The 26,630-nt window shown below is 42.4% G+C and overlaps 1 protein-coding gene across 2 annotated transcripts in view; it reads left to right on the forward strand.

The window, feature by feature from the left end:
• Positions 1 to 258: 258 nt before the first annotated feature.
• cltcl1 (clathrin, heavy chain-like 1) overlaps positions 259 to 26,630 on the forward strand; it is a 31,849-nt gene continuing 5,477 nt past the window's right edge. For both annotated transcript variants that reach the window (XM_086030373.1, XM_086030372.1), the window contains exons 1-27: positions 259 to 495; positions 11,674 to 11,881; positions 14,748 to 15,016; positions 16,403 to 16,564; positions 16,690 to 16,803; positions 16,900 to 17,073; positions 17,164 to 17,361; positions 18,749 to 18,949; positions 19,069 to 19,221; positions 19,817 to 19,939; positions 20,890 to 21,027; positions 21,106 to 21,270; positions 21,381 to 21,561; positions 21,654 to 21,817; positions 21,915 to 22,040; positions 22,441 to 22,583; positions 22,759 to 22,993; positions 23,193 to 23,315; positions 23,425 to 23,570; positions 23,658 to 23,841; positions 23,952 to 24,144; positions 24,215 to 24,372; positions 24,434 to 24,598; positions 24,675 to 24,950; positions 26,159 to 26,308; positions 26,381 to 26,512; positions 26,590 to 26,630. The exon at positions 26,590 to 26,630 is cut by the window's right edge and continues 70 nt beyond it. In XM_086030373.1, coding sequence (XP_085886499.1) covers positions 454 to 495; positions 11,674 to 11,881; positions 14,748 to 15,016; positions 16,403 to 16,564; positions 16,690 to 16,803; positions 16,900 to 17,073; positions 17,164 to 17,361; positions 18,749 to 18,949; positions 19,069 to 19,221; positions 19,817 to 19,939; positions 20,890 to 21,027; positions 21,106 to 21,270; positions 21,381 to 21,561; positions 21,654 to 21,817; positions 21,915 to 22,040; positions 22,441 to 22,583; positions 22,759 to 22,993; positions 23,193 to 23,315; positions 23,425 to 23,570; positions 23,658 to 23,841; positions 23,952 to 24,144; positions 24,215 to 24,372; positions 24,434 to 24,598; positions 24,675 to 24,950; positions 26,159 to 26,308; positions 26,381 to 26,512; positions 26,590 to 26,630 — 4,364 coding nt within the window. In that variant the 5' untranslated portion in view covers positions 259 to 453. The remainder of the gene's footprint in view (positions 496 to 11,673; positions 11,882 to 14,747; positions 15,017 to 16,402; positions 16,565 to 16,689; positions 16,804 to 16,899; positions 17,074 to 17,163; positions 17,362 to 18,748; positions 18,950 to 19,068; positions 19,222 to 19,816; positions 19,940 to 20,889; positions 21,028 to 21,105; positions 21,271 to 21,380; positions 21,562 to 21,653; positions 21,818 to 21,914; positions 22,041 to 22,440; positions 22,584 to 22,758; positions 22,994 to 23,192; positions 23,316 to 23,424; positions 23,571 to 23,657; positions 23,842 to 23,951; positions 24,145 to 24,214; positions 24,373 to 24,433; positions 24,599 to 24,674; positions 24,951 to 26,158; positions 26,309 to 26,380; positions 26,513 to 26,589) is intronic.

Below are 26,630 nucleotides of genomic sequence, written 5' to 3' on the forward strand. Positions count from 1 at the left end.
GGCTTCGGCGGAGGGGTACACACACTACACATCTAACCTTGCGTTGACAGCCGTGAGAAAAAACCCTCCAGGGGCTCACCCATCACACTTGTTACACTGTCTTGACATGTATTTTAATTTTTGGACTTCCCCTCACGCATGGGTTTATTCGGGGGACACACCATGGAGTGGTTCCGTGCGAATCTTGAGCGTTAACGTGGACTAGTTTTCACGGCGGAGGTGCGGCCGGTTTCACGACTGACTCTTGGGGGGGGGCACTGAATGAGAGCAGCAGTCGCCGTATGAGAGTGAGATTCGAACGTCTCCCCCACTCTCTTCGTCTGCCATATATTCCACTTTTTAGCGGACGTTGGCAGCGGACACTTCAAAAGAGCCCCACCAAATCCTTCCTTGCTGCCCCCCTTTCCCCCTTTCCTTTCTGCGAGGAGCATTTTGGCGAAGAAACGTCTCGAAATGGCCCAGATACTGCCCATACGATTCCAGGAACATCTGCAGGTAAGGCAAAAACGCTCCATAAAAACGAACCTCGCCTCCTCTTTGGCGCAGTTCCTCGCCCTTGTGTCCGCACACAGGCGGCACATGTCGCATTTAAATGGGAATGTGAAAGCAGAGCTGCGGGCTGTTGCTCAATATAGCCACAGGCCTGGATTAGCCAAAGGATGACTTGGAGAAATTGAACACTGTGCACTGTGCGTGTAGTCATTTTTTTTTACCTGCTGATAAGTCCCCCCCCCCCAAAAAAAGTCACTGTCATGTGAACTGCAAGCGTCTACGCCAGTGCAGTGACTTGCGGCGTTTTCACACTTACATTGCAGTGGAACCAGCCAGGGCTCAGCTGTTCTTCTTGTAACAGACTGAATGGTTTCTAAACCGCTGTGCAGCTTCCATGTTGTCATGCCCTGCAGCAGCATCTTTACTAGAGCTGGAACTTCTAAGCATTACTCTTAATTGTTTGATTCACATTGTCACGAAGTGTTGTTATTATGTAAAGTAGTCGAAAATGCGAAAATGATTCATATAAACTGTAATGTACATTAGAGTTAAATAACAGTTTTACCAGAATAAAGCAAATGTTTAAAAACCAAACACTTACTAAAGAATAGAGATGGACCGATATGATTTTTTTTTTTCAGGGCCAATACCGATTATTAGTAGTCAAGGAGGCCCATAACCGATATTTTCATCTGATATTCATTTTAAGCGAAAAGGAAAATATCAGCAAAATCCCCCCAAAATTAAAACTCTTAACTGTGTTGACACATCTTTAAGCATGTTAATTAAATAGTTTTTGAGATTTGCATAATGTTGATTTTTTAAAAATTATTATTATAAATGTTTGTTAATTTACATCTCTGATGTAAAATTTTAACAAAAAGGGATCCCCCATGATCATCAGTATGCCTTCAAAAGTTAAATGAAAACTTAATAACTCCATGTAGTTTTCTACAGTAGATAAAGTCCTCTACAATTTAGAAATGACAGAAATGTTATAATTCCACTTATCTTTGTTTTGATTTCAAACAAAAACAAAAGGTGCAGCGTCTTCCCAGGTTCAGTAGAATCTCTTATAAAGTTAACTGAAAATGTAAATAAATAACTCTAAATGTACTTAATTAATCCAGTTTAAAAAGTTAACACCGTTTTAAATAAATGTATTATCGGCCATCAGGTTTTTAAAAAGGGCTGATGCCGATATTCGTCAAAACACTCAATGTCGGAGTCGATTATTGGTCTATCACTACTAAAGAATAAATGCAAATGTATCGAACTTAAAAGTGAAATACGACTGAACTATTCTGCAGTTATTTCACTTTGTACCAGGAGTCGTAAACTTCAAATCAGGAGTGTCTAAACTTTTTCCTCCGAGGGCCGCATTCAGAAAAATCGAAGGCCGCTTTGAAATGTTTTTATTTTAATTGATCAAAAACACCAAAATCAAGCAATTTTACATTGTCTGTGTATTATAGTGTTTTTTAAAAACCTGCTACTTGAAAAGCTTTCTATAAGGCAAATAGTTCGATATTTTACAAGATTTTGGGGTGGCCAGAGACCCTGCACCCCACCGGAAAATATCTGCCAATAGACTGAACAGCAGCCTACTACCATCTCTACATTCAGAACCCAAACAGTAGGAATCTGTCGAAAGCTGACCATTTTTAAAGCAGTAACGTGGGAATCAATCATGTGACATTTTCACAATTTGGACCTTGAGACTGAGCAGAAAGTGGAGGAAAACATTTTTACTTATAAAAATAAATCATCTTTATTCACCACACTGTTACTTATTTAATTTAATTAGAAATAGTTCATTTTCATCTTTGCATATTTAGAAAAGCTCGACAGTATATAAAACTAATTTAATAGCAGCACATGTCATTTTTAGCATATGCGTAAAAATGGACAGCGGGTCATAAATGCCCCCCAGGCCATAATTTGGACACCTCTGCTCTAAATTGTCCGTAGGTGTGAATGTGAGTGTGAATGCTTGTTTGTCTATACAGGTTGTAGCGCCGCCTCTCCCCTAAAGACTCCTGGGAGAGGCTCCAGCTGACCCTCGACCCGAGCGAGGGTAAAAAACAAAAAAATAGATGGACGCCTAGATAGTCTTGAGGGGCAAAACGATTGTGCCCTTGAATCCTGCCAAGTAACAAGTGGCCAGAGAAATTCTGCTGATATTCTATAAGATCCGTTGCCTAAAGCTCAGTCTGCTATTGTTAGCTAACGTTGGTTTCGATATATAGCGGAATTTGGCGTAAACCACGTTTGGTAATGACTATCAGAAATCAGTCCCCTCACAGGATGTCTTGGAAAGTAATAGCCAGTCAAGCAGACAAATGAAGTACGGGTTGTTTGATTCACAGGTGCCATTTCCATTTTTAAGGAGAAGTCCGTGGCACACGGGAACCTAGAACCCTTCTCTGTCAGGGTCGGACATCCAGTACAGGCCTGTGCTGTACTGTTCTCTTGGCGCACGTCACACACACACACACACACTCGCCTACTTGTCTAGAATATGGCGAATTATGACTCATCTCGCTAGTTCACTTTTTTCCCCCCCCCTACACATTTGCGGAATTGTGCTGATGGTTTTCCTGCTAGTTTGTATTGAGCGGTTGGCGCATTGCAAGCTTTCTGTAAAAGATGTTTCCCCATGTACAGCACTAGCGATGCACTCTTCTAAGATCAAAGAAGTGAAGTCCTTAGTTTCCAAATCGCAGTCAGAATCACGGTGCTGTTTCACTAAGTCATATTTACGGTAAATATTTAAAACATTTCTTTGTCGTTGACAATTTTGCAGCTCTTGTTTCCTGGAGTATTTTGATGCAGCTTTCTCATTGATACAGCAGCCGGTTGAGATCTTGAAATTTCAAGGTCAGGTCCTTTTTTTTTTGGTCATCATCTGACTGGCATCACCTGAGGGCGTTTCGCATTTTCATGCTCGCCACATATGGCGATTGGTTGTTAATTGCCATCTGTCGCTTTAATGCAGAACTAGAAACTCAGCCAAGGCCAAACAGTTCTCTTTTGGGGGGTGGGGGGGGGTGATCGGTACCATATCGTCCACCTTTATGGATATCCACTGAATTTGTCATTAGTGTTCGTGAAAATTGAAAAATACAATAATAATTTAACTCATTCACTGCCAGACATTTTCAGACCCTCTTTTACCCAAACGTTTGAAGACAATTGAAAAAAAAAAAAAAATTCCTGGGCTTGAATGGCTGCACTGTGAAAAGACAAGTAAATTCGTCAACGGCAGTGAATGAGTTAAAATGCTCACAACACAGAGACAAGATTTCTCCAAAACGCAATTCTCTGACGTTATGGTAACTTCGAAAGCAGTAATATTCTGCCTTTCAGTTCATTTCCATCCTGCCACAACAGAATACAAGAGTCAGAAAAGGCTCAGTGTTCTTCGGTTGGCGGACTCATGAAAAAAAAAAAAAAAAAGTCACAGAATGCCCATTTAAAAGAGTCCGGGATTTCGGAAGTGAACGAAACTGACAGTCGTCTGCTTGTCTGCGGAGGAACTATTTCCGCCGTGTCCCATAGCAGCCCCTCTGCTTGGCGTCTTTCTGCCAGAAAACTTTGTGACGCCCCCCCCCCCCATCTCCCCTCGGCTGTAGCTTGTTGTTATGGTAACAGCGGGCAGTGAAATGGCCTTTCACGAGAAAAAGTACAGAACCCCCACCTTCCCGTCTCCCCGCCCTCTTCTTCTGGCCGGCAGCCCCTCTTTTGCCAGCCAAAGATCCTTTCTCCACCAAAGTATGACTGCCTACAGAGCTTGTCGGCTCCTCTCTGTTCATTGACGCTTGGCGATGGAGGCGGTGTGCTCCCTGGCAATCTCAGGGTTATTAGTTCAAATGACTTTCAACTTTGTGTACTCCTTGGCTGGGGTTGCTAAAGTAAGAGCAATCCTGCTCCGGCACGGTCATACACCCCTGTGAACAAAGTTGGCTCGGACAGACTGAAAAATGCTTGGAATTTCAAACCGGGGGGACTTTGGGCCTCAAGTTGTTTAGCATTTTCTTTCAAGGCCTTATATTTACGGCTCTTTCTGCCGTTTGAGTCAGAGGTCAGGGGTGTAACGCGGGCCCAGAACCACTGCAGTGCGGGTCGATAAAGGTTGTTCAATTGTGGAAAAAAGAGTCGGAATCACGATCACATCACGATTTTTCAAACGATCATTTATTTTTGGGGTACAAAACAAGAACGTGTTTAAACGTAAAAAATATAGACATTTCCTTGAAAATTCCTTGTGTAAACAAATATAGTGCTTTGGATATAAATGCATATTAATAATTGTTTGTTTTTTACGATTATGCCATTTTTGTAATCGTGGAGTGTCATAATCGTATTTGTAATTGCATTTCGATTAATTGCACATTCCTACGAGTCGATGTCTTTTCTTCTGGACTGTATTTAACAAGGAAGACCAATTTTTGTATGATCAATCGATAGTGACAGAATACTCTGAATGGATCAGCGGTGTAGTTGTTTACATACAATTGCTGACTTTCATTTCGTTGCTTTGGGAGCGCAGTGTAGGGACTCCGGGCTGTCGTCCGCCTTTCACCCCGAGTTAACTATGATCGGCTCCAGCCCCGGCCAGGACCGGAATAGAATTAAGTGGACAAGAAAATGAATGGATGGATCCGTACAGTAGAGCGATGACTGTAGGCAACTATAGATTTGGGCTGCACATTATATCAAAAAAATATCGATATACCGATATTGGCCCGTGCGGTATGCATATCGTAAAGACATGCGATGCGTTTGCTATGGAATTATATTCTTTTATCTGAATTTGACCAGTCGGACGGCAACTTAAATGAGCATCGCTATCCAATAGTGAAACATGATCATGGGTAATTCCGATTAATTAGATAAGAATGCATTGCGCTTGCTTATTTTGCTGCATGAAAAAAAAAGTTAATCTTTCATTTGATGTTAAACATCGCACTAATATTGATATCGCTATATTTAACATCCACAGCGCATGTTTTTCCAATATCGCGCAGCCCTACTATAGATCACTGCGGCCGTCGAACAGCGGATAACATCTGTGGAAGGCCTTGCTGTCATGACAGCCAACTGAGGTTCGTGCGGCTCTGCTGCTGGCCGTCTTTGCACAAAGTAGAAAACGGCCGCCGGCTCCAAACCGCCCGTGTCAATTTGAGTGAGACCCAAACCGAGCCGCTCCTCTTGTGGCTTCTAAAACCGCTCGGACGCGGCCGCGCCGACGGAACCGCGTCCCCGTGTCATTCTTTCGGATGCGATGTACAGACGAGGTCAGCAAATTATATCAGGCTTTTCCTCCTCAGGATGTGGAGGAAAGGTTGATTTCATCACGCTCAGCGACATTAAAGAGCATCTGTGTCCAGTCACCTAACTCAATCACAGATGTGTGGAAACTGGAAAGCCATTCATACTCTCATTTGGACTTCAAATGGCACCAGCGTCCCTTTCAGACCTGATTATTTCCTGACTGTAAATGCCCAAATACTTTTCATACACACTAGCTTGCAGTAAAAAAAAAAAAAAAAAGAAAAAAGGGATGCCCCGAATCTCATCCAAAACTGTGAGTAATTGTAACTATTGTCTACTTAAACACGTACCCTAACATTGATCAATGGAACGAAAACCTAAGCTGCGCTTCCAGCAATTCCTACAGGTCAGTTTGGTTTGCCACAGTATAATTCGCAAAAGTAAACCATGATGTGACTTTCGTTTCCACTGTGGTGGAATGGTGATAATTGACATCTGGAAAAAGCCAAAACGGTGTTTGACAACCTGATGAATGCACTTTATGACATTGTGGACTATTTAATAGAGATCCCCTGTGTGCTTCGGCCAGACCTGTCTAGCCGAACAGCCATTGAAAATATGTTTGAAATCAACACCGTGTTGTTAGTATCTCGACTTGACTGCCAGAACTGTCCTTGAAAGGTGTACCTCCACTATAGACGACGATGTCGAGTGAAGACAATTGTAGATTGAATGCCATCAAGACCAGCACCAAACACTAAATATGGAAATATGGCACACGTGGGGATACAACCATTAATAAATAACAGTAGTTGAGGTGCCAAAATGAATCGATTAATCCGATGAGTAAACAATTATCAGATTCATCTGCAACTATTTTAGTGATTGAATAATCGTTTAGAGCCATTGTTTAACTTTAAATTGTCCAAATCCTCTGATTTCTGCATCTCAGCATGAATTCTCTGATTTTTGTCGTGTTTCACGAAAGCAAACAAATTTGCAAGCATCAGCTTTTACTTTGGAAAACAACCGAACCAGTAACTGAATCAGTTTAAAAAAAGTTGGTGAGTAAATTACAATAAGTTACAATTACGATTATTACACTTACAAAATTGGCATGATTGTAAAAAAACGATTATTAATATGCATTTATATCCAATGCACTGTTTGTTTACACAAGGAAATCCTGCTGGAATTCATACATTTGCACATTTTCTATTCTATAATAACTAATTGGATCAATTTTGTTTGGTCTAAAGGGAGTTTACATAGTTTTTCAAATAAATGTATTTGTCTTTATAGTAAACATTTTCTTGTTGTGTACCCCACAAAATCAATGATCGTTTGAATATTCGTGATTTGAAATTACCAAAATAATTGTGATTAATATTTTTTTCATAATCGAGCAGCCCTAACAACATTAATCCTTCTCATGTGGTGATATTGCTTGAATGTAATGTTGTTTAGCCTTTTTTTTTTAAGTCACTAAATAAACAAACATAATTTGGTTGACAAACAGTACTCAGGGAAAAAATGGTTTTGCACTACACTTTAATGCAAAAAAACATTTTATCCGATTCTTTGATTCACCGATGGAAACATCGATAGAATAATCGATTCTAAAATACTCGATAGGCACAGCCCTACATGTTAAAATACTGTACTCAAATCTAAGAATATTTAATAGCTGCAGCCCTACTTGTATTCTGTACCACGGACGTTGGCACCTTGGCAGAAATGTTACACCATACGAAGGGATTAATTGCAACTTCTGCAATGAAAAATTGTGCAAATTTCAGTTCCGTCTCAGTTGTGTATGTTTCATCCGCTCATGCGTTCGAAAGCTTCCGCAGCTGATGCGAGGCGTCGTCAGCGACGCATCCACCCAGTCTGTCCCGTGACTCACCAGATACCGTCAGCGTTGTGTCATCGCTGAAGCTGTTCACCGCTTGTTTTTGTGATTCTCGCATCAAGTGCTTGGGTTTGGTAAATGCGGCTGCTGAAATGGGAAGGTCCAACATGTGTATGCATGTGTGAGGGCGTATCACCTGGTTAGACACAGTTTGTGGGGCACTTGTGACTGGCAGCTGTAGCTGAGCTCTGATCTCTTTTTTTTTTGTAACTAGAGGATGTGGCGGGGGATGTTTCTTATGGTGAGTCACTCACTCCACCCTAAACCGTTTGGTTACCAAAGACTAGTTCTTACTGGAATCGAACAATCCAGCTTCCTTTCTTCTCAGTGGTCCCCTTCAAGCACCCCACATCACTCCTATCCGGATACTGAGCCGGGAACATCGTACTGTTCTTGTCATCTGCTATCCTTATTGTCTCCCTCCTCCACCCGCAGATAGTTTTGGCACTCCTAGGGAGATGCGACATATGGCTGCTATCCTCCCTCAGGTCTTCTCCTTGGCTTTACAAGGAGCCTATCGCTTGTACTCCCCCATGTTGCACAATGAAGCAGTACTTGGTGATAAGATGGATATATTTTTTGAGAGCATTTATTAATAAGGTTGTTTCACAGCTGTGAAATTGAGGGTTAGCACAGGACTTGTTTTGTGCCTGACTTTCTTTGATTTGAAAACATTGTTGCTTTTTTGGGAGTGGAAGTCATTGAAAAGGTCACCATTATTGTTTCCATCTTGAAACGAATGGTGTGGGCATGCTTGTCACCGCCAAAAGATGAAAAGAACAATGGAGCGGTGGAATCCAACAAATACCGTATATTGCTGGGACTACATTAGGGATGGACGATTATGTGGTGGGGGTTCATGATTGTTTCGATTGAGATTAAAATCACGATTATTAAAACGCTAATTCATTGATTTCAAAACTTTATTCAAATACTAAAATTCAACTATTCAAAACTCGAGGAAGCCGGCTTATCCAAACAGCTAAACATTCACAAACAAACTCCACAGGCTCTAGGTGTGCAGAGAAGTTGCCTGTTTATATTGTGAAACTGCACAAGAAACAGAAAATACTATCAATCTATGCATTACGTACACATGTATTTTTATAGACATGAACAAGATGAGCTTATGCTAACGATTAGCGATCACGATTAGCATTAGCAATAGCGATTAGTATGTGCAGTCAACAACCTACAATCATCCACAATTCAGCTCGTATATAAATGTCATTACACACAATTGTCTAAGTTAGTTTCAAGCGATGGTTGAACAAGAATGAAGCTCAAACAGGCAGACATGCTAACGATTAGCAACCGCTATTAGCATTAGCGATAGCGATTAGTATGTTCACTCAGTACAATCAGCCACAATTCAGCTCCTATATAAATGTTGCATGGTCATTACACACAAATGCCTAAGTTACTTACAGGCGATGGTTGAACAAGAACGAACCACAAACAGGTAGTTGCCTGCCTCTGGCTGGGGTATTGCATCATGCAGCCACACACGTAAGGAGGAGCACACTCAGCAGAGAGGAGAGGAAGACATAATTACGACCGAATACATAAATACGTTTGGAGACTTGGAAACATTCGACATGGTCGGGGATAAATCAAATACTTATTTATTCGATGTCCAACTTCTGCGACTTGTGCTCCGGAGTGACTTATAGTCCGGAAAAATTCCTTTTGTTATGTGCTTAGTTTACAGTGATCCCCAACTGGGGTGTCATTAAACAGCTTCAAGGATGTTCAAGGATGCTTAGGGATGTCAGAATCAGCTTCGCTAGCAACAGTGCATTATTCAGGGTACTTTCACAAAGTCGGTAACCTGTAAACGCAGCGGGCGCCGTTCTGCGCAAGAATTGCTTTTCTTCGATTGTAATGTTTAAACGATCAAAAGAAGCCAAAATCGAAATGACAATGACATTTCGATTAATTTCCCAGCCCCACGATACGTACATTTAAAGACTTCCTGATTACCCGGGTCTCATTTTCATCACGGCATTGGTATGTTTATTTGAGTTTTTGGGCCCGTTTTTGCTTAGTTGTTGTCATGTTGCTGAAGATGCAATGTAGTAGATACTGTGTTTTGTGTTTAGTTTTCACCCGGTGTCAAATAAAGAATAACTTGCCTTATGTAAACCAGATTCCCTCCAGTTTTAAACGCGTCCGTAGTCTTGTTTTGGCTCACTCAACCGGCGAGTTTTGTTCCTTGGATTCATGTGATGCCACACATCATTTCTGCACAACAAGCAACTTTTTGGGAATGTTCCTATAAACTGGCTTAATGCCTCTGAAGCCCTCGGTGGTTTCTGTCGAAGTATTGCTTGAGTATAACTTACAAAAGGTCTCGGTCGTGGTTGAACAACATTCATTAAAAGCTCACGGTTCGTTTTTTTCCAACCCCGATTTTAACGTTATCTAAGGCTACATTATTAAATGATAAACAAGCAAAATTGTAATTGGAGTAATCGTTTTTAATTTCTTTACTTGTACCAACCGTGGTTCGTTTTATTCCAACCCCGATTTTAACGTTATCTAAGGCTACATTATTAAATGATAAACAAGCAAAATTGTAATTGGAGCAATCGTTTTAAATTTCTTTACTTGTACCAATGCCATTTTGTAGTTGGATATTAGTTTTTGTTTGTATTTGGTGAATAGGGCTGAATAATTTTGGGAAACCTAATTCGTATGTTCATGTAATGAAACCAGGTAATTTACAGTAATTTCTGTTTATGGTCATTGTCTAATCTAATGAAATATGTTGTGTAAGGTTCTGCAACTAGTTTAATGAGCGGTCGACCATTCGGCCACTGGCTTTGCCTCGATTCACGATTTGAATCCCTATTGCACAATGTAATGACATCATAGATTACAGTCAAAATGCATATAAACTTTCATACATGGCCAAAATACAAATTACGCCCACTTTTTGTGGAGGATAGGGACCGGACCGGCCCGCGAATAGTGAAGATCCGTATATAACTGACACTCAAATGAAATGCATGCAAAAATGTGATGGCCGATAATAAATCAATTTAAAACTGTGTTGAAATCAAAACTAAGATATGTGTAAGTCTAGGGCTGCTCGATTATGCGATTTTGAACCGAAACCGAATTTTCGGGGATAAAACGATGTTAAAAACGTTCAAATCGGCACGTTCGATTTTGTTATTTTTTTGTGTATCTAAGTGTAGCCCAGTTGTACTTTCTTTATTGCGTTCTGTTTGTTATATTCTCCTCGTATTTGTACTTTCTGTTACTCTTCTCTTCGTATTAAGATCTCTGTTTTCCGGTGGTTACTTCCGTGTTTGTCATGCGTGATTAGCGCGTTCAATCCAATTGCTTAAATGCGGAAGCGATTGTCCGCTGGCCGAGGAAAGTGATACATGTTTGCTGCAGGAGCCGAATGAGCCGACTGCATAGTGAGTGAGGAAGTGAAGTGGAGCGTATGCTCAACTGACGGAATTGGCCAGGTCGATGGTGAGCTAAGAGCACAGGATTGAAACTTGGAAATTGCCCGGAATGGAACTGAACCAATCGGAATCATCCCTGCTCTGGTCGGGCTGGTAGGAGGCTGCATTTTAGCCAGCCGATCCCCTTCATTGAACTTAAATTGGCTGGCATTTTGAGTTCAAAGAAAGAAAAATTCAGTTGAAATAAAAGACATTCAAAATACTTCATTTTTCATTATTTTTTATTTTACAAAGAAATCGTAAAATCGTGTTTGAGAGAAAATAATCGGGATTTTCTTATTAGGCAAAATCGAACAGCCCTATGTAAGTCCAACATTTCTGTCATTTTGAAATTTTGGAGAACTTCATTTTACTGTTGAAAACTACATGGAGCTAGCTCCCTGAACCTTTTGTTACAATTCTATAACAAAGATGTATACTGTCAAAAATTGCTTGTAATAATAATTTTTAAAAAATCAACATTATGCAAATCTGAAAAAATGTTCCAAAAAACGTCTTTTTCTCCTTTAGTTGCAGAACCTGGGTGTGAACCCAGCCAACATCGGATTCAGCTATCTGACCATGGAGTCGGACAAGTTCATCTGCATCAGGGAAAAAGTGGGCGAGCAGAACCAGGTGGTCATCGTGGACCTGTCTGACCCCACCAACCCGATCAGGCGACCCATCTCTGCGGACAGCGCCATCATGAACCCCACCAGCAAGGTCATCGCCCTGAAAGGTGAGCGTCACATTTAGTTGGCAGCACCGTTTACTATTATACTACTGAGGAAAAAAAACATGGCAACATGGCTTCATGCCAAGAATAATATTTTTGCTTTTTTTTTTTTTTTTTTTTTTTTAAATAATTTTCAGACTCATGATGTCTGCATGTTACTCACAATATTTATTTAGCTTTAGTTTGAACAGATTAATCTGCTAGTATTGATGTGGGAATATCACAGTCATGCCATGACTAATGTTTTAATGTCAGAAAGTAAATCAAGATTGACACTGAGTGCACTCAGTTCTGTAGGCGGATTGCACCAAATTGGTTGTGCAAATTGATTGTGTGCCACACGGAGCGCAAACACAAGCACTAATCAGGATGATTCGCCCGTAATGCTTCGCTTTCTCCAAGCGTAATATGTTCTTGTTTACCCTCTCCCTTTCTTCTGTTTGGGTCCGCTCGTTCTTATCTGACTGACTTTTTGTTTTGCTTTCTCTCCCCGGCTTTCTGTCATTTCTCAGACGGTGAGTCGCTCTCCGTCTGCCCGCCCGCCTGACGCTCTGTTGTGATGCTGCAGTTGGCGTGGCCGTCTCATAAAAGCTTCCAAAATACCTTTCTCGAGTTCACAGAGCTATTTTGGCTCCCAATCAATCAAAAGGCCGACAACTGTTTAGAAAAGCACCCACCCACCCAGGCTGTACATTGCCTCTGCTTAGCCTGCATCTTTTTTTTTTTATTATTATTTTTTTTTAGGAAGCTGACTTGTAGTAGCATGACCCGGTGTGTGCTCCTCGAGTGAATCTGTGGCGTGCATTGTCAGATATATTACACACCCAAAAGTCTTTGGCACAACACTCGCAGTCACCTGACGCATACATGACCTCACCTAATTGGTCGACGTTTTTCATTTGAAATGGAATTTCTTAGGGCTTCACATTTAGCACGTAACCACAAGTGTAGTTCCTGAACAGTATTCAATTGTAAGCCCCGCAAATATTATTCACCTTGAATAATCACTCAAAGCAAGAATTCTATTGTTTGTTTTTTTTGGAGCAGGAATAGAAAAATTGTTATACCCTAGTGGTATGAAGATCAGCTAATGATATTTTAATTAATGTTTATGAGTGGGCGGAGGTTTTTTTTGTGGCCGGAGGTGTTTTTTTTTTTTTTTTTTCTGGAGGGGGGGGGCTGGGGGGGTCTAATATATTTCAATGTTGGTCATGATGGCTGTTCTGGAAATGCAAACTAGATGGTACTTGGCGCACAAAATGTGAGAACCACAACTTGAAGTTTCCCAACATTTATTGAAACAAATTGAAATTGAAAAATTCTGCCGGAGCACCACCAAGCAAAAATCGTACTAAAAGTACTAAAATACCGAAATCATGCTTATTCTTGTCTCATTTGAGTCGCAAATTGACTTAATCAGTGTGACCTGTTGAAGTGAACACAAAGCTGATCCACTAGCAGAAAGCCATGACTTATTCGTTTGTATGAAAGCCAACAGGTGTGTACGCCAGTTTATTCTTTGTACCTTCTGCCATTGGATCGAAAAGCATTCAATTGCACTGCCGTGTCTCTACATGTTGCTGATGATTACATTTTCGTAATTAATCAAAAATAATTTGCTGTGGCACCCCCTGATGATATCGTACGGCGCACTAGTGGGCACTGTGAGGAGGACCTATAGTACATATCCAAGCTGACGTCAACTGCGAAAAGGCAGACTCCACTCTCGTCTGTCCGCCAGTCACAGAGCCATGTAGGGACAGACAACCAGTCACAGACACTCACTACCTTGCACAGACGTCAGGCAAATGAGCTGCTACGCCATCAGTGACACAGCAATTCTTTATTGCCCACAGTAGTGCAAATTTGTCTTTGACTCACCAGGGCAACAGCAGTAGACAATAGAAGTAGCGAAGGTCACATAGTCAAGGAGTCCCCCCCAAAAAATCTAAACAATAAGAGAAAGTGAGAGACACATAATTAAAGCACAGTAAAAGACAGAAGAGTCACGTATTGAGAAGCCGGAAACCCACTGATGGATGATGGAAAACAATATATTATTATTACTGTTGTCAAGCGATTCAAATTTTTTAACTAATTAATCTCAAAATTTTCCATAGTTGATCGCGGTTAATTGTATTTTTCAACTGCAATTTTTTTACAAAGCTTGGAACCGATATTTACTTGAGTGAAATCTTGGAATGAATGTGGGGGGGGGAAATTCAAAGACCATTCTAATAGCGTTCTTTGATCCTTGAATTTTCCTGTAAAATACAACAATACACCGTACAACTAATACGGTATCTGAATTTGGCTTTGCAAAGTGTGCAATTTATTCGGGATTTCTCCGATGAGCCCTCGAGCAACTTTTTAAAGTAAAACTACGTAAAAGTCCGTCTTTGCGACAGTGACTCTCAAAGTTTGGCTGCGCAGTGAGCAGAGGTCAGCTGCTACAGTAAGTAAATAAAACTGAGTTAACTGAGTTGTGTATGTTAATCCATTATAAAATTTAAATTAATCTCCATAGTTAATGCTTTAACTTTGATAGCCCTAATTATTATATATCTTATGTAGTACTTATGGTGTGACCTTCTACATACAGTATTTACTGTACAAAAAAAGAGCGACAGTAATAGTATCTACGCATGTCAGTTTGCTTTCTGTTTTTTGCTTTTGACAACTTCAAACTCTTGCATAAAAAGTTTTCCTGTCAAATAAAATAAAACGGTAATCACCTTCAAAGCTAATTGTTAAAACAACATAATCATATATGCAGTAGATTACAAACATACGTCACCAATTTAGTTTGAAAACCAGAATTTTTGACCGCTGCCTGAGTATTGCCATCCTTTCCTGTCCCTCCCCACAGCTGCAAAGACGCTGCAGATCTTTAACATTGAGATGAAAAGCAAGATGAAGGCTCACTCAATGACGGAGGAGGTCATGTTCTGGAAGTGGATATCGGTAAATACTGTTGCCCTGGTGACGGACACGGCCGTCTATCACTGGACCATGGAGGGGGATTCCCAACCGAGCAAAGTATTTGATCGGCACGCCAGTCTGGCAGGATGCCAGATCATTAACTACAGAACTGACGAACAACAGAAGTGGCTGCTGCTGATAGGGATTTCCGCACAGGTACCAACTTCTTTATTCATGACCATGTCCTTCTGCAGGAAGCGCAATGCTTGTGCAATCTGGGATGCCTTAGTAACATTCTGATAGTGGCCCTTACTAACTTCACTTGAAATGGGCGCGTGTTGCCCGGGAGGGAAATTCGATAGCGATCTATTCAATTCAATTAAAAAAAACGAAGCCAAGTGCCACTCCCAGTTGAAGTTGACTGTCAAACTAAACAAAACGTCTAGTTAAGAGAGTCACATAATATTGCTTTAAACCAAAGTCAATGCTAGCACGCAATGAAAAACACCAAAAGTGGACTAACAAAACTAGCTTCGATGTGGTGTTATATCGCTTTAATCAAATGATATTCTAACACAAACGTTGCAGCAACACATGTAGACAGGCAATACAATAACACTTACAGGCATATTTTCTTTATCCTTTGCATAAATGACTGCTAATGAAGCTTACTGAGTCATCTGTGACTAAAAAGCTGAACAATTTACGAAAAAGTAATTGTAATCCCCGCCCCCCATATTGGAATCGAGATTTAATAAGCAATTTTTTTCCCAAGGTCTCTTCCCATTTTTAACAAACACAAGCAATAGATTAATCTGTATTATAGCAAACAATATCAGATTTATCACACGTAAAGTTTTAGTCTTATAGGTAAGGCTTGTGCTAAAATAAAGCTGAGTGAACCATAAATATGAAAGACAATTTATCGACTTCAATTTGAGTTTTTGACGTACTCAACACTATCTTTTAAGCGTTCACTATGACACTTGGAAGTGTGGCGTAAACATGAATTTCAAATCAGATTACAACAATAATGCAAACAAATCTGTGGCTTGAGCGCTTCAACTTTTCATGTTTCATGAAATATGTTTACATCTGACTGCACTCATTAAACACTGAATTTATCTAGACACTGTCCTATATAAAGAAATAAAGTACCGGTATGTATATTTTCAAAATTGCAGCCTTTGCATTTTCAATATTGCGCTTTACTATATTGCAATGCCGATTTGAATTCATTTCAGCCGTTGTCTTCTTCATTTGCATCAAATCATGAAGCACAACCTGTTTAATCTTTTACATTCCATTGAATTCTTTCTTTACTGCATGTTTTTATGAATTACAGAGTAGAGTGCGATTTTTCTAATTAAAAACAATAAGCTGTCAAATAATTTGTTGCCGTTTTAATTTGGGCTGCCGAAACAGATGAACAGCAATTTCCATTCGTTTCAATGGGGGAACATGATATGAGATACAGCCCAAGTGGTTTGACTTACGAGCGTAGAAATTAAACTCGTAAGTCGAGGCACCCGTGTCATTTGAACGGGCAAGAAAGCAATTTTCCGCCCTTTCTTGAATGTTTTTGCCCGCTTGCTTTTGTAGCAAAACCGCGTCGTTGGGGCAATGCAGCTGTATTCCGTGGAGAGAAAAGTGTCGCAGCCGATAGAAGGTCACGCTGCTGCGTTCGGGGAGTTCAAAGTGGAGGGCAACGCCAACCCATCCACTCTCTTCTGCTTTGCTGTGCGCTCACAGGCGGGTGGGAAGGTAGGACCCACTGAGCGTTGCGCAAACAGCAAAACATCCCACTGTTTGTATGCGGACCCATTTTTCCTGACTGTGCTTTTTGCGCAATTGCGGTCTTCTTTTGAATGTGTTGAAACTTCATCCAGCTGCACATCATTGAAGTGGGTCAGCCAGCTGCAGGAAACCAGCCATTTGCAAAGAAAGCAGTGGACGTGTTTTTCCCTCCAGAGGCCCAGACAGACTTTCCTGTAGCTATGCAGGTATGTCAAGGACCCCTGCAATTCAGAGGGTGTGCTTCGTGTGGCCTGAGAGTGTTCAGTGGTCCCCCTTTTTTTGTTTTTTTGCGTTCCCCACAGATTGGAAGCAAGCACGGTGTCATATATTTAATCACCAAGTACGGTTACATTCACCTGTACGACCTGGAGTCGGGAGTGTGCATCTACATGAACAGAATCAGCGCCGAGACCATCTTTGTCACGTCGCCTCATGAAGCCAGCTCGGGAATCATCGGAGTCAATAAGAAGGGGCAGGTGAGGAGGGGAAACGCGCCAATGGCCAGATAACACGTCGGGGCGTCCCGCTGACGTCGGTTGCGTTTCTTTCGTTGATATTTCTTCTAGGTTTTGTCGGTATGCGTTGAAGAAGAAAACATCGTCAACTATGCGACGAATGTCCTCCAGAATCCGGACTTGGCCTTAAGGATGGCTGTCAGGTCCAACCTTGCTGGTGCTGAGGAGCTTTTTGCCAGGAAGTTCAACACACTGTTTGCCCAGGGAAGTTATTCCGATGCGGCAAAGGTTGCTGCGTCAGCACCCAAGGTTGGTCCATAATCTGGGGTACTCAAATACAAAACCTTAAGGGCCACAAAGAACAAAAAAATCATTGAGTCAAAGGTCCACTTTTTAAGTCAGTCAAGCCGCGTGCGATATGTGACGATTTCAGTGCGTTTATTTTGTTCTTACGTTGTCGTTTGTGATTTCTATGCTTTGTCTCCTCATGCCATTTCATAATTGGAAATCTTCATCAAAGCTAGTCTGAGGGCATATTATTAAGCACATGGGCTGTTTGGGCGGACAATAAATGCGCATTTTTCAGTCCATTCGTTTTAGAATTGGCGATTTTCATTTGCCACTTTACTTTTAACGGCGAACTCGGAACACGTCATTTTCATGTAATCTAGACTCCAATAGCTATGTCGGCCAATATAGCAAGTGATCCAAAAATGAATGTGGAAATTAAAAATTAACATGACTCTCAGTAGTGAACTGTGAGTGACACACTAGCAGGTTGTCTGTATATACATGCCTTAGATATAGGTCCTGGTATATACATGCAGACCCAACCAAAACATATTGTGAATTAATGAAGGCGCTTACACAGTGCACTTGGGTTTCTCTGTACTTACATGTGCACAACGCCCACCATGTGTGCAGGCAGACTCAGCCGCGCCGCGCCGTTGTGCTGCGGCAACACAGTGCAATGAATGGCTTGTTCGACGGCGTTTTGAACTGCGCTAAGTGCAGTGCGAAGAGGCCTTAACACATCTGGCATTGGTCGAGAAGGAAAAGGAATGGGTGGTTGCAAGGCGGCACCTCCAAATGCCCGTTCCTTCACAGTCTTGTAATTTGAAAACTGCAAAAGGTTTATAGGAAAAACAAGCCTCAAAAGTTTCGCCAAAACTGGGAGGTGGAATCCTCCTCTTGCAAGATTTCAGCGTATTTCGTGACACTCAGCTCAGTGAGCACCTAAAACGGGTGCGTGTGCTCAAGGGAAACATCTGATTTTTAAATTGGACAGATTATTCAATTTATCTATCTATGCCAGCAATGTATGGTGACTGGCAGAGTAATTAAATGCTCTTTTGTTCAATGTCAGAAGGCACAATAAATCTCTCACCTGTTGTCAATAGAAGGAAAGTCATGGCTTCCTGCAAGTATATAAGCTTTGTGTTTGGTTAAATAAGCCCAGATTTCAAACCCAGGAAGTACATTTGTGAGTCAACACAAACGACATCATTTTCCGTATTCATATTTTTTCTCACATCTTTATTTGGGGGTGTGCCGTAGGGTTTTCCTCATGCGAAATGGGCGCCTTGACTCAGTAGATGTTGGGAAACACTGCTGGTTTAATTTCATTTTTTACAGTGAAGTTTTCTTTTTTTCCCTTCTTCCCCACAACACCTCCCCAATCCAACGCCTGACTCAGGGTGTCCTGCGGACCGCCGAGACCATCCGTAAGTTTCAGAGTGTCCCTGCCCAGCCAGGTCAGGCATCTCCACTGTTGCAGTACTTTGGTATTCTGTTGGACCAGGGTCAGCTCAACAAATTTGAATCCCTGGAGCTGTGCAGGCCTGTCCTGCAGCAGGGCCGCAAACAACTGCTGGAGAAGTGGCTGAAGGAGGACAAGGTGAGATTTTGACTTCCATAAGGTGGTCGCCATTTCTTCCTTTCTGCTTTTTGTTGGACGACTGGAGGCACAAACAGGTTGTTTGCAGTGGCCTGAATTGACAAATGTCTGTGTTGTAGCTGGAGTGCTCAGAGGAGCTGGGGGATCTGGTGAAAGCTTCTGACCCGACCCTCGCTCTTAGTGTGTACCTCAGAGCTAACGTCCCCAACAAGATCATTCAGTGCTTTGCGGAGACTGGACAGTTCCAGAAGATAGTCCTGTATGCCAAAAAAGTAACTATAAACCGCCTGTCTTATCTGATTTTATGTATTTATTTATTTATTTTTCATGAAAGCAGAAGTCAACCCAACCATATTTTTTTCAAGAATATGTTCCCAGCAGACCCACTAGTTGAAACGGGGCACTCTGATTAATATTGAGTTCATGGAATATAGCAAAATCCACCCGTTTTTAGCCATCTCAGCCTTTTTGTCACTTCTGTCGACCGAAAATGACATCACAGATGCTCAGGGCTCAGGTAAGGACCAATCACGGCTCAGCTTCAGGAAACAGGTGAGCTGTGATTGGTCGTTATTTGAGGCCTGAGCGGTTGTGACTTTCAGTCGACAGAAGTGATAAAATGGCCGCCACCAGAGATGGCTCAAAACGGGTGGATTAACTCTTATTCCACAAACACAATATTTATCAGACTGCCTTGTTTCTACTAGTGGGCCTGCATAGAACATATTTTTGAAAAATATATGTTTGGGTTGACTTCCCATTTAAGTACACCGCACCCAACGATTTTCAATACCGGGGAGCGGTTCTGCATGTTTTCATTCACCACTTGAATGGTAAATTGAACCTCAACCTGCTACACGTCCACAGGCTGGCTACACCCCCGATTGGGTGTTTTTGCTGAGGAATGTGATGCGTGTCAATCCAGACCAGGGACTGCAATTTGCGCAGATGCTGGTACAGGATGAAGAGCCCCTGGCCAACATCAACCAGGTAAAACATCATCTCTTCAAACATCATCATCTCAAATACTGTAGCTCCGCCATTTAAAACAAAAATAACAAAAAAATCGTAAACACATCTGCACAGTTGCCCTTACACATGCATGCGGACACATAAAGTAGCCAGTGTGGGCGCTGCCTTTTATGTTATTCCAGATGTGCCAGCAATGCCAGGAATTCACTGACTCAGTAACCATTTTCCTCCTTTTTCAAGTCACGCCACCACTTTGTTTCATTGCAGACTCATCCACCCAACTGATTTCTTTGCTGTTCTCAGAAAATGTATCCCACTAGTTGAAACAGGGCATTCTGATTAATATTGACTTTATGGAATATAGCAAAATCCACCCGTTTCTGTCCATCTCAAGGGGCGGCCATTTTGTCACCTCTTTCCACTGAAAATGACATCACAGTTGCTCGGGGCTCAGGTAACAACCAGTCACGGCTCAGGTTGTTTTCTGAAGCTCAGGCATGATTGGTCGTTATCTAAACCCTGAGCAACTGTGATGTCATTTTCAAGTCGACAGCAGTGACAAAATGGCCGCCCCCGAGATGGCTAGATTTTGCAAAAGTGATGAATTCAGAGCTGGGCATTTTACGAAAAATTGAGCATCCGTTATTCGTCCTCCGTCTATAGCGTGTGTATCCCTCCGTAGTCCGTCATTCTCCTTTTGTTTCCCTGGGCAAAAAAAAAAATAGTATACTAAACCCCGGTCCGCCTCTAATTTTAAACGTCCGTCCATCGGCGAGTCCGACTTTGGCTGCAGAGCAGATGCACAGATTGCAACATGAAACCATCCCTGTTGAAAAATAATTTAAAAAAAAATTTTTTAGCTGGTACTGATTAGTGGAAAATGACAGCTCATTCTTAACTCGGGTGCATCTGTTATCTGATAACATAGCAACTATTTAGCATCTTTGCTTTCTGCTTATTGATTTTAGATTGTGGATGTGTTCATGGAAGGCAGCCTGATTCAGCAGTGCACCTCCTTCCTGTTGGATGCTTTAAAGAACAACCGCCCAGCCGAAGGACACTTGCAGACACGTCTGCTCGAGATGAACCTCATACATGCGCCACAGGTCAAATCTTCAGACAAAAAGCAGACACTTTGAGGTTCGGTCATTTGTTTGAGCATGTGCGCGACAACCTTTGTTTAGGTGGCAGATGCGATCCTGGGCAACCAGATGTTCACACACTACGACCGTGCCCATGTTGCTCAGCTGTGCGAGAAGGCGGGCCTTCTGCAGAGAGCTCTGGAGCACTACACTGACCTTTATGATATCAAGCGAGCTGTGGTGCACACGCATCTGCTCAACCCTGAGGCACGTCAAAGGAGGGGAAAATCATCTTTTTTGGGGGGTTATAGTTTTAGACGATCTGTGAAATTGTCTTCCTTTCCAGCTGTTTAACCCTCTTTTTTTCCCCCTTACAGTGGCTGCTGAATTTCTTTGGCTCTCTGTCGGTCGAGGACTCGCTGGAGTGTTTAAGAGCCATGCTGTCGGCTAACATCAGGCAGAATCTGCAACTCTGTGTGCAGGTAGCGTCCAAGTACCATGAGCAGCTCGGCACTCAGGCCCTTGTGGAGCTCTTTGAGTCCTTCAAGAGTTACGAAGGTAGGTGTCCCACCCATTGCGTTTTGTGTGTGTCTCAGCTTCAATAGCCAGAGCCGCCCAGGTCTTTACTCCCTCTTCTCTTTCTCTTCAAGGCTTGTTTTACTTCCTCGGCTCGATTGTGAATTTCAGCCAAGAGCCCGACGTTCACTTCAAGTACATCCAGGCGGCCTGCAAGACTGGACAGATCAAAGAAGTTGAGAGGATCTGCAGAGAGAGCAACTGTTACGACCCAGAGAGGGTTAAGAATTTCCTCAAGGTGAAACGCTTCTCCCATCACCTTATTGCGTAATTGCTCAGTCCGAAATGTGATGTTTTAATTAACAAAGGAACTCGCTGTTTTTTCCCCTTGCTAGGAAGCCAAGTTGACAGACCAGCTTCCTCTCATTATTGTATGTGACCGCTTTGACTTTGTCCACGACCTGGTACTCTACCTCTACCGCAACACTCTACAGAAATACATTGAAATCTATGTACAGAAAGTAAGTCACTGTCATTTCCAGCCTACGTGTGCTTGTTAAATGCTTGTCATCCTTCTCACTGTACTCAAAAACGTTGTCTTGTATTGTTACAATGTGCCCCAAAGACTAGAAACAATAGTCCTTTTGGAATTTCCAATGTTTCTCTGTACAATATGTGAATTACGGTACACCCCACAAAGCAAACCCGAGGGATGTTTTAGATTCTTCTACCAACGCATTTGTTTTTGTTTTTTATATTATCAAGTTTTGAAGAATGCACAATGGTTAACATTGTGGTTCACTATAAATGAGAATTTCTAGTGCTATAGTTGAATAGTAGTAATGATAGGTTTTCTGTCCTTCCTATAAATGTAAGAGGCTTTCTGTGATTTGTTATTTTATTTCCTGTCATGTTTTTCAGGTTAACCCCAGTCGATTACCAGTGGTGATAGGCGGCCTGTTGGACGTGGACTGCGCTGAGGATGTCATTAAGAACTTGATCATGGTGGTCAGAGGGCAGTTTTCCACTGATGAGCTTGTGGATGAGGTGGAGAAAAGAAACAGGCAAGAAAGAAGCAGCCAGTGTAGTTTTTTTTTTTTCCCTTTACCTGTGCCGCAATGTGTAGTCATCAAAATTTAACAATGAATGAATGACAGAACTCACAACGTGTTACTTCTGAAAACTGATACAAAATAATGTATTCAATTATTTTTATTTTTTTTTTTTACTTCTCGCTAGGTTAAAACTCCTGCTGCCGTGGTTGGAGTCGCGTATCCACGAGGGCTGCGAGGAGCCGGCCACCCACAACGCTCTGGCCAAGATTTACATTGACAGCAACAACACACCTGAACGTTTCCTGAAAGAGAACCCCTTCTATGACAGCGCTGTGGTGGGCCGCTACTGCGAGAAGAGGGACCCTCACCTTGCCTGTGTGGCTTATGAGCGAGGGCAGTGTGACATGGACCTCATCAAGGTGAGGACCTCAAATTACAGTGAAAGACGGTCGGGGTGGATCAAAGATGTTAAGAATATGTATTGGGATAACAGGATGAGCGTAAACTCAATTAGTTGGACTCCAGTGTACTAATAAACAGACAAATCAATGTAGAAAATGTATTCCATTTTGTCAAAAAGCGTGATATCTTTTGATTTTTTTTTTTTTTTTTTTTCAGGTCTGCAATGAGAACTCGTTATTTAAAAGCGAGGCTCGGTATTTGGTGCGACGGAAAGACCCAGAACTTTGGGCCAATGTGTTGGAGGAGAACAACCCTTACAGGAGGCCACTCATCGATCAGGTCATGTTGTCACACTCACCTCAAGTGGTGGAGGTCGCTCTTTATCGTTAACTTTATTCACTTAATCTTATAGTGTACTTTTTTTTTTTCTTTTTTTTTTTCGTTACAGGTGGTACAAACCGCTCTGTCGGAGACCCAGGACCCAGAGGAGGTGTCGGTCACCGTCAAGGCATTCATGACTGCCGACCTACCCAACGAGTTGATTGAACTTCTGGAGAAAATCGTGCTGGACAACTCTGTTTTCAGTGAACATAGGTTTGGGTTACCTAGTGGCGTATTTGAATTATTTAACCGTCGTTATTCACTTTTAACAGTCGTCTTTCGTCGTGCGTCTTTCCCAAGAAACCTTCAGAACCTGCTGATCTTGACCGCCATCAAGGCGGACCGCACGCGAGTGATGGAGTACGTCAACAGGCTGGACAACTACGACGCCCCGGACATTGCTAATATTGCCATCAGCAATGAGCTCTTTGAGGAGGCTTTTGCCATTTTTAAGAAGTTTGATGTCAACACGTCAGCGATACAGGTCCATGTATACAAATGCATTAACGCTAAATATGCATGTTGACATCTCATCATTTCCTCGCTCGTAACTATTTTGGTTATTGTTGTATGAATTCCCTTGCTCACTCTTAGGTGTTAATAGAACATGTGGGAAACTTGGACCGGGCCTATGAGTTTGCTGAGCGATGCAATGAGCCTGCTGTATGGAGCCAATTAGCCCGGGCACAGTTGCATAGAGACCTGGTCAAGGAGGCCATTGACTCATATATTAAAGCTGTTGACCCCTCAGCCTACATGGAGGTGGTCAACGCGGCCAGCAAGAACAGTAAGCCCTTGCTTTTCGCCGCAGCTATTGTTGATAAGCACGCATCTTTAATGGCGGCGTCGATTTGCAGACAACTGGGAAGATTTGGTCAAATTCCTCCAGATGGCTCGGAAGAAAGCACGGGAATCGTACGTGGAGACGGAGCTGATCTTTGCTTTGGCTAAAACAAACCGTCTGGCTGAGTTGGAGGAGTTTGTCAGCGGGCCCAACAATGCTCACATCCAACAGGTGAGATAACACATGAACGTCTGCGCAAGGATACACGTTCACCGTAATAACTCCTGCGTAGGTGGGAGATCGGTGTTACGAAGAGGGAATGTACGAGGCTGCCAAGCTCTTGTACAACAACGTGTCGAACTTTGCTCGGCTGGCGTCCACGCTAGTGCGCCTGGGAGAGTACCAGGCGGCTGTGGACAGCGCCAGGAAAGCCAACAGCACTCGTACTTGGAAAGAGGTAACTGGCGCGCCTGCCATTCCCAGGATGCCCCGTGCGATCTGACACCCCTTTTCGCATCCCGTCTGCTCGGCAGGTTTGTTTCGCGTGCGTGGACGGCGAGGAATTCCGTCTGGCGCAAATCTGCGGTCTCCACATCGTCATCCACGCCGACGAGCTGGAGGACCTGATCAGCTACTACCAGGACCGCGGCTACTTTGAGGAGCTGATCGCTCTGCTGGAGGCAGCTCTGGGCCTGGAGCGGGCACACATGGGCATGTTCACTGAGCTGGCCATTCTCTACTCCAAGTTCAAGCCTCAGAAAATGAGAGAGCACCTGGAGCTCTTTTGGTCCAGAGTCAACATTCCGAAGGTGGGAACGTCACCACACACACACAAATGCGGCGTATGCGCCGATGCTCGCTAGATGGTGTATGAGTTAGACCTGAATGAGATCCAATGCAAGAGAAAAAAACTGCTCAGTTTTGATTAATTATACGCCCTTCAGTGTCGCTTATCATTGTAGTTAGTATGCAGCTGTCTAGAACTGCTCTGCCCCATGCTGAAAGGCATTTGTAATCTTTTTCATCCCATCTACCTTCTTGAGAGAGTTAAAATGCTAGGAACAGCTGGGAAAAGCACAAAAACCAAGAGGATTTTAGTTTTATAATATGTAAAATTGCAGACAAGTTTTAGTAAAACCTGCTTTTGAATCTGGTGTGGGGAAATTATGCATTTATATCATCCAGAGTCCTTTAATAGATGTTGCAATGGCAATTTTGCTGTTTTCCCTGAAATTAGTTAATTCAAAGGTAGAGCAAAAAAAACCTAATCTGAAACTAAGATCTGTACTTAAATGAAACTATATAAACTGAACATAAAATAAACAGCAGAAGTCAATGCAAACATTTTTTTTCACTAATATGTTCCATGCAAGCCCACTAGTTGAAACAGGGCATTCTGATAAATACTGCGTTTGTGGAATAAGTGTTAATCCACCCGTTTTTAGCCATCTCTGGGGGCGGCCATTTTGTCTTCTGTCGACTGAAAATGACATCACAACTGCTCGGGGCTCAGGTAACGACCAATCACGACTCACCTGTTTTCTGAAGCTGAGCCGTGATTGCTCGTTACCTGAGCAGTTGTGATGTCATTTTCAGTGGACAGAAGACAAAATGCCCCCCCCCCCAGAGATGGCTAAAAACGAGTGCATTTTGCTGCTTAATTTACATTCCACAAATGCAAAATTAATCAGAATGCTGTGTTTCAACTAGTGGGCCTGCTAGGAACATATTCTTGTTTGGGTTGACTTCCGCTTTAACACATTTTCATACCCATTTGAGCTTTTTTTTTTTTTTCGTAGATGATATACAAATTACCAGGCCCCGCTGTTAGTTTTCAATAGTGAAATGTGAGCCTTGAGCTCAAAGGTTCCCCTGCTGCTGTTTAAGATTGTGGCCATTGAGTGCACAGCATAGTTAAAAAAAACAATCAATCGCTCATCAAAATGTAAACTGCAAAATATCTCCCGATTGTGATGTAACGCCTACATTTCATTGATTCTCTCCCTTGGCTCACCAGGTTCTGCGTGCAGCAGAGCAGTCCCACTTGTGGGGCGAGCTGGTTTTCCTTTACGATAAATACGAAGAGTACGACAACGCCGTCCTCACGATGATGTCTCATCCGACCGACGCGTGGAAAGAAGGACTTTTTAAAGACATCATTGCGAAGGTAAACTGTGGCGTGGCTACGTCGGCCGTTTTCTTGCCCCGACTTGAGTTAACGTTACGTTTGTGTTTTTAGGTGGCCAATGTGGAGTTGTACTATAAATCTCTTTCCTTCTACCTGGATTACAAACCTCTTCTACTCAACGACTTGCTGACTATTCTGTCCCCACGCTTGGATCACAATCGAGCTGTCAACTTTTTCACCAAGGTGATTAGCGTGGATCGTTACGTTTTTCTTTAAAAAATTCCAGTTGTCGTAATGTTTCTTTTGTTCCCCCCAACCAGGTGAAGCAGCTGAAGCTAGTCAAGGCGTACCTGAGGTCTGT

The sequence above is a fragment of the Filicampus tigris genome, chromosome 5 (genome assembly GCF_054856515.1).
Source record: "Filicampus tigris isolate MCC_2025a chromosome 5, RoL_Ftig_1.0, whole genome shotgun sequence".
Lineage (NCBI taxonomy): Eukaryota > Metazoa > Chordata > Actinopteri > Syngnathiformes > Syngnathidae > Filicampus > Filicampus tigris.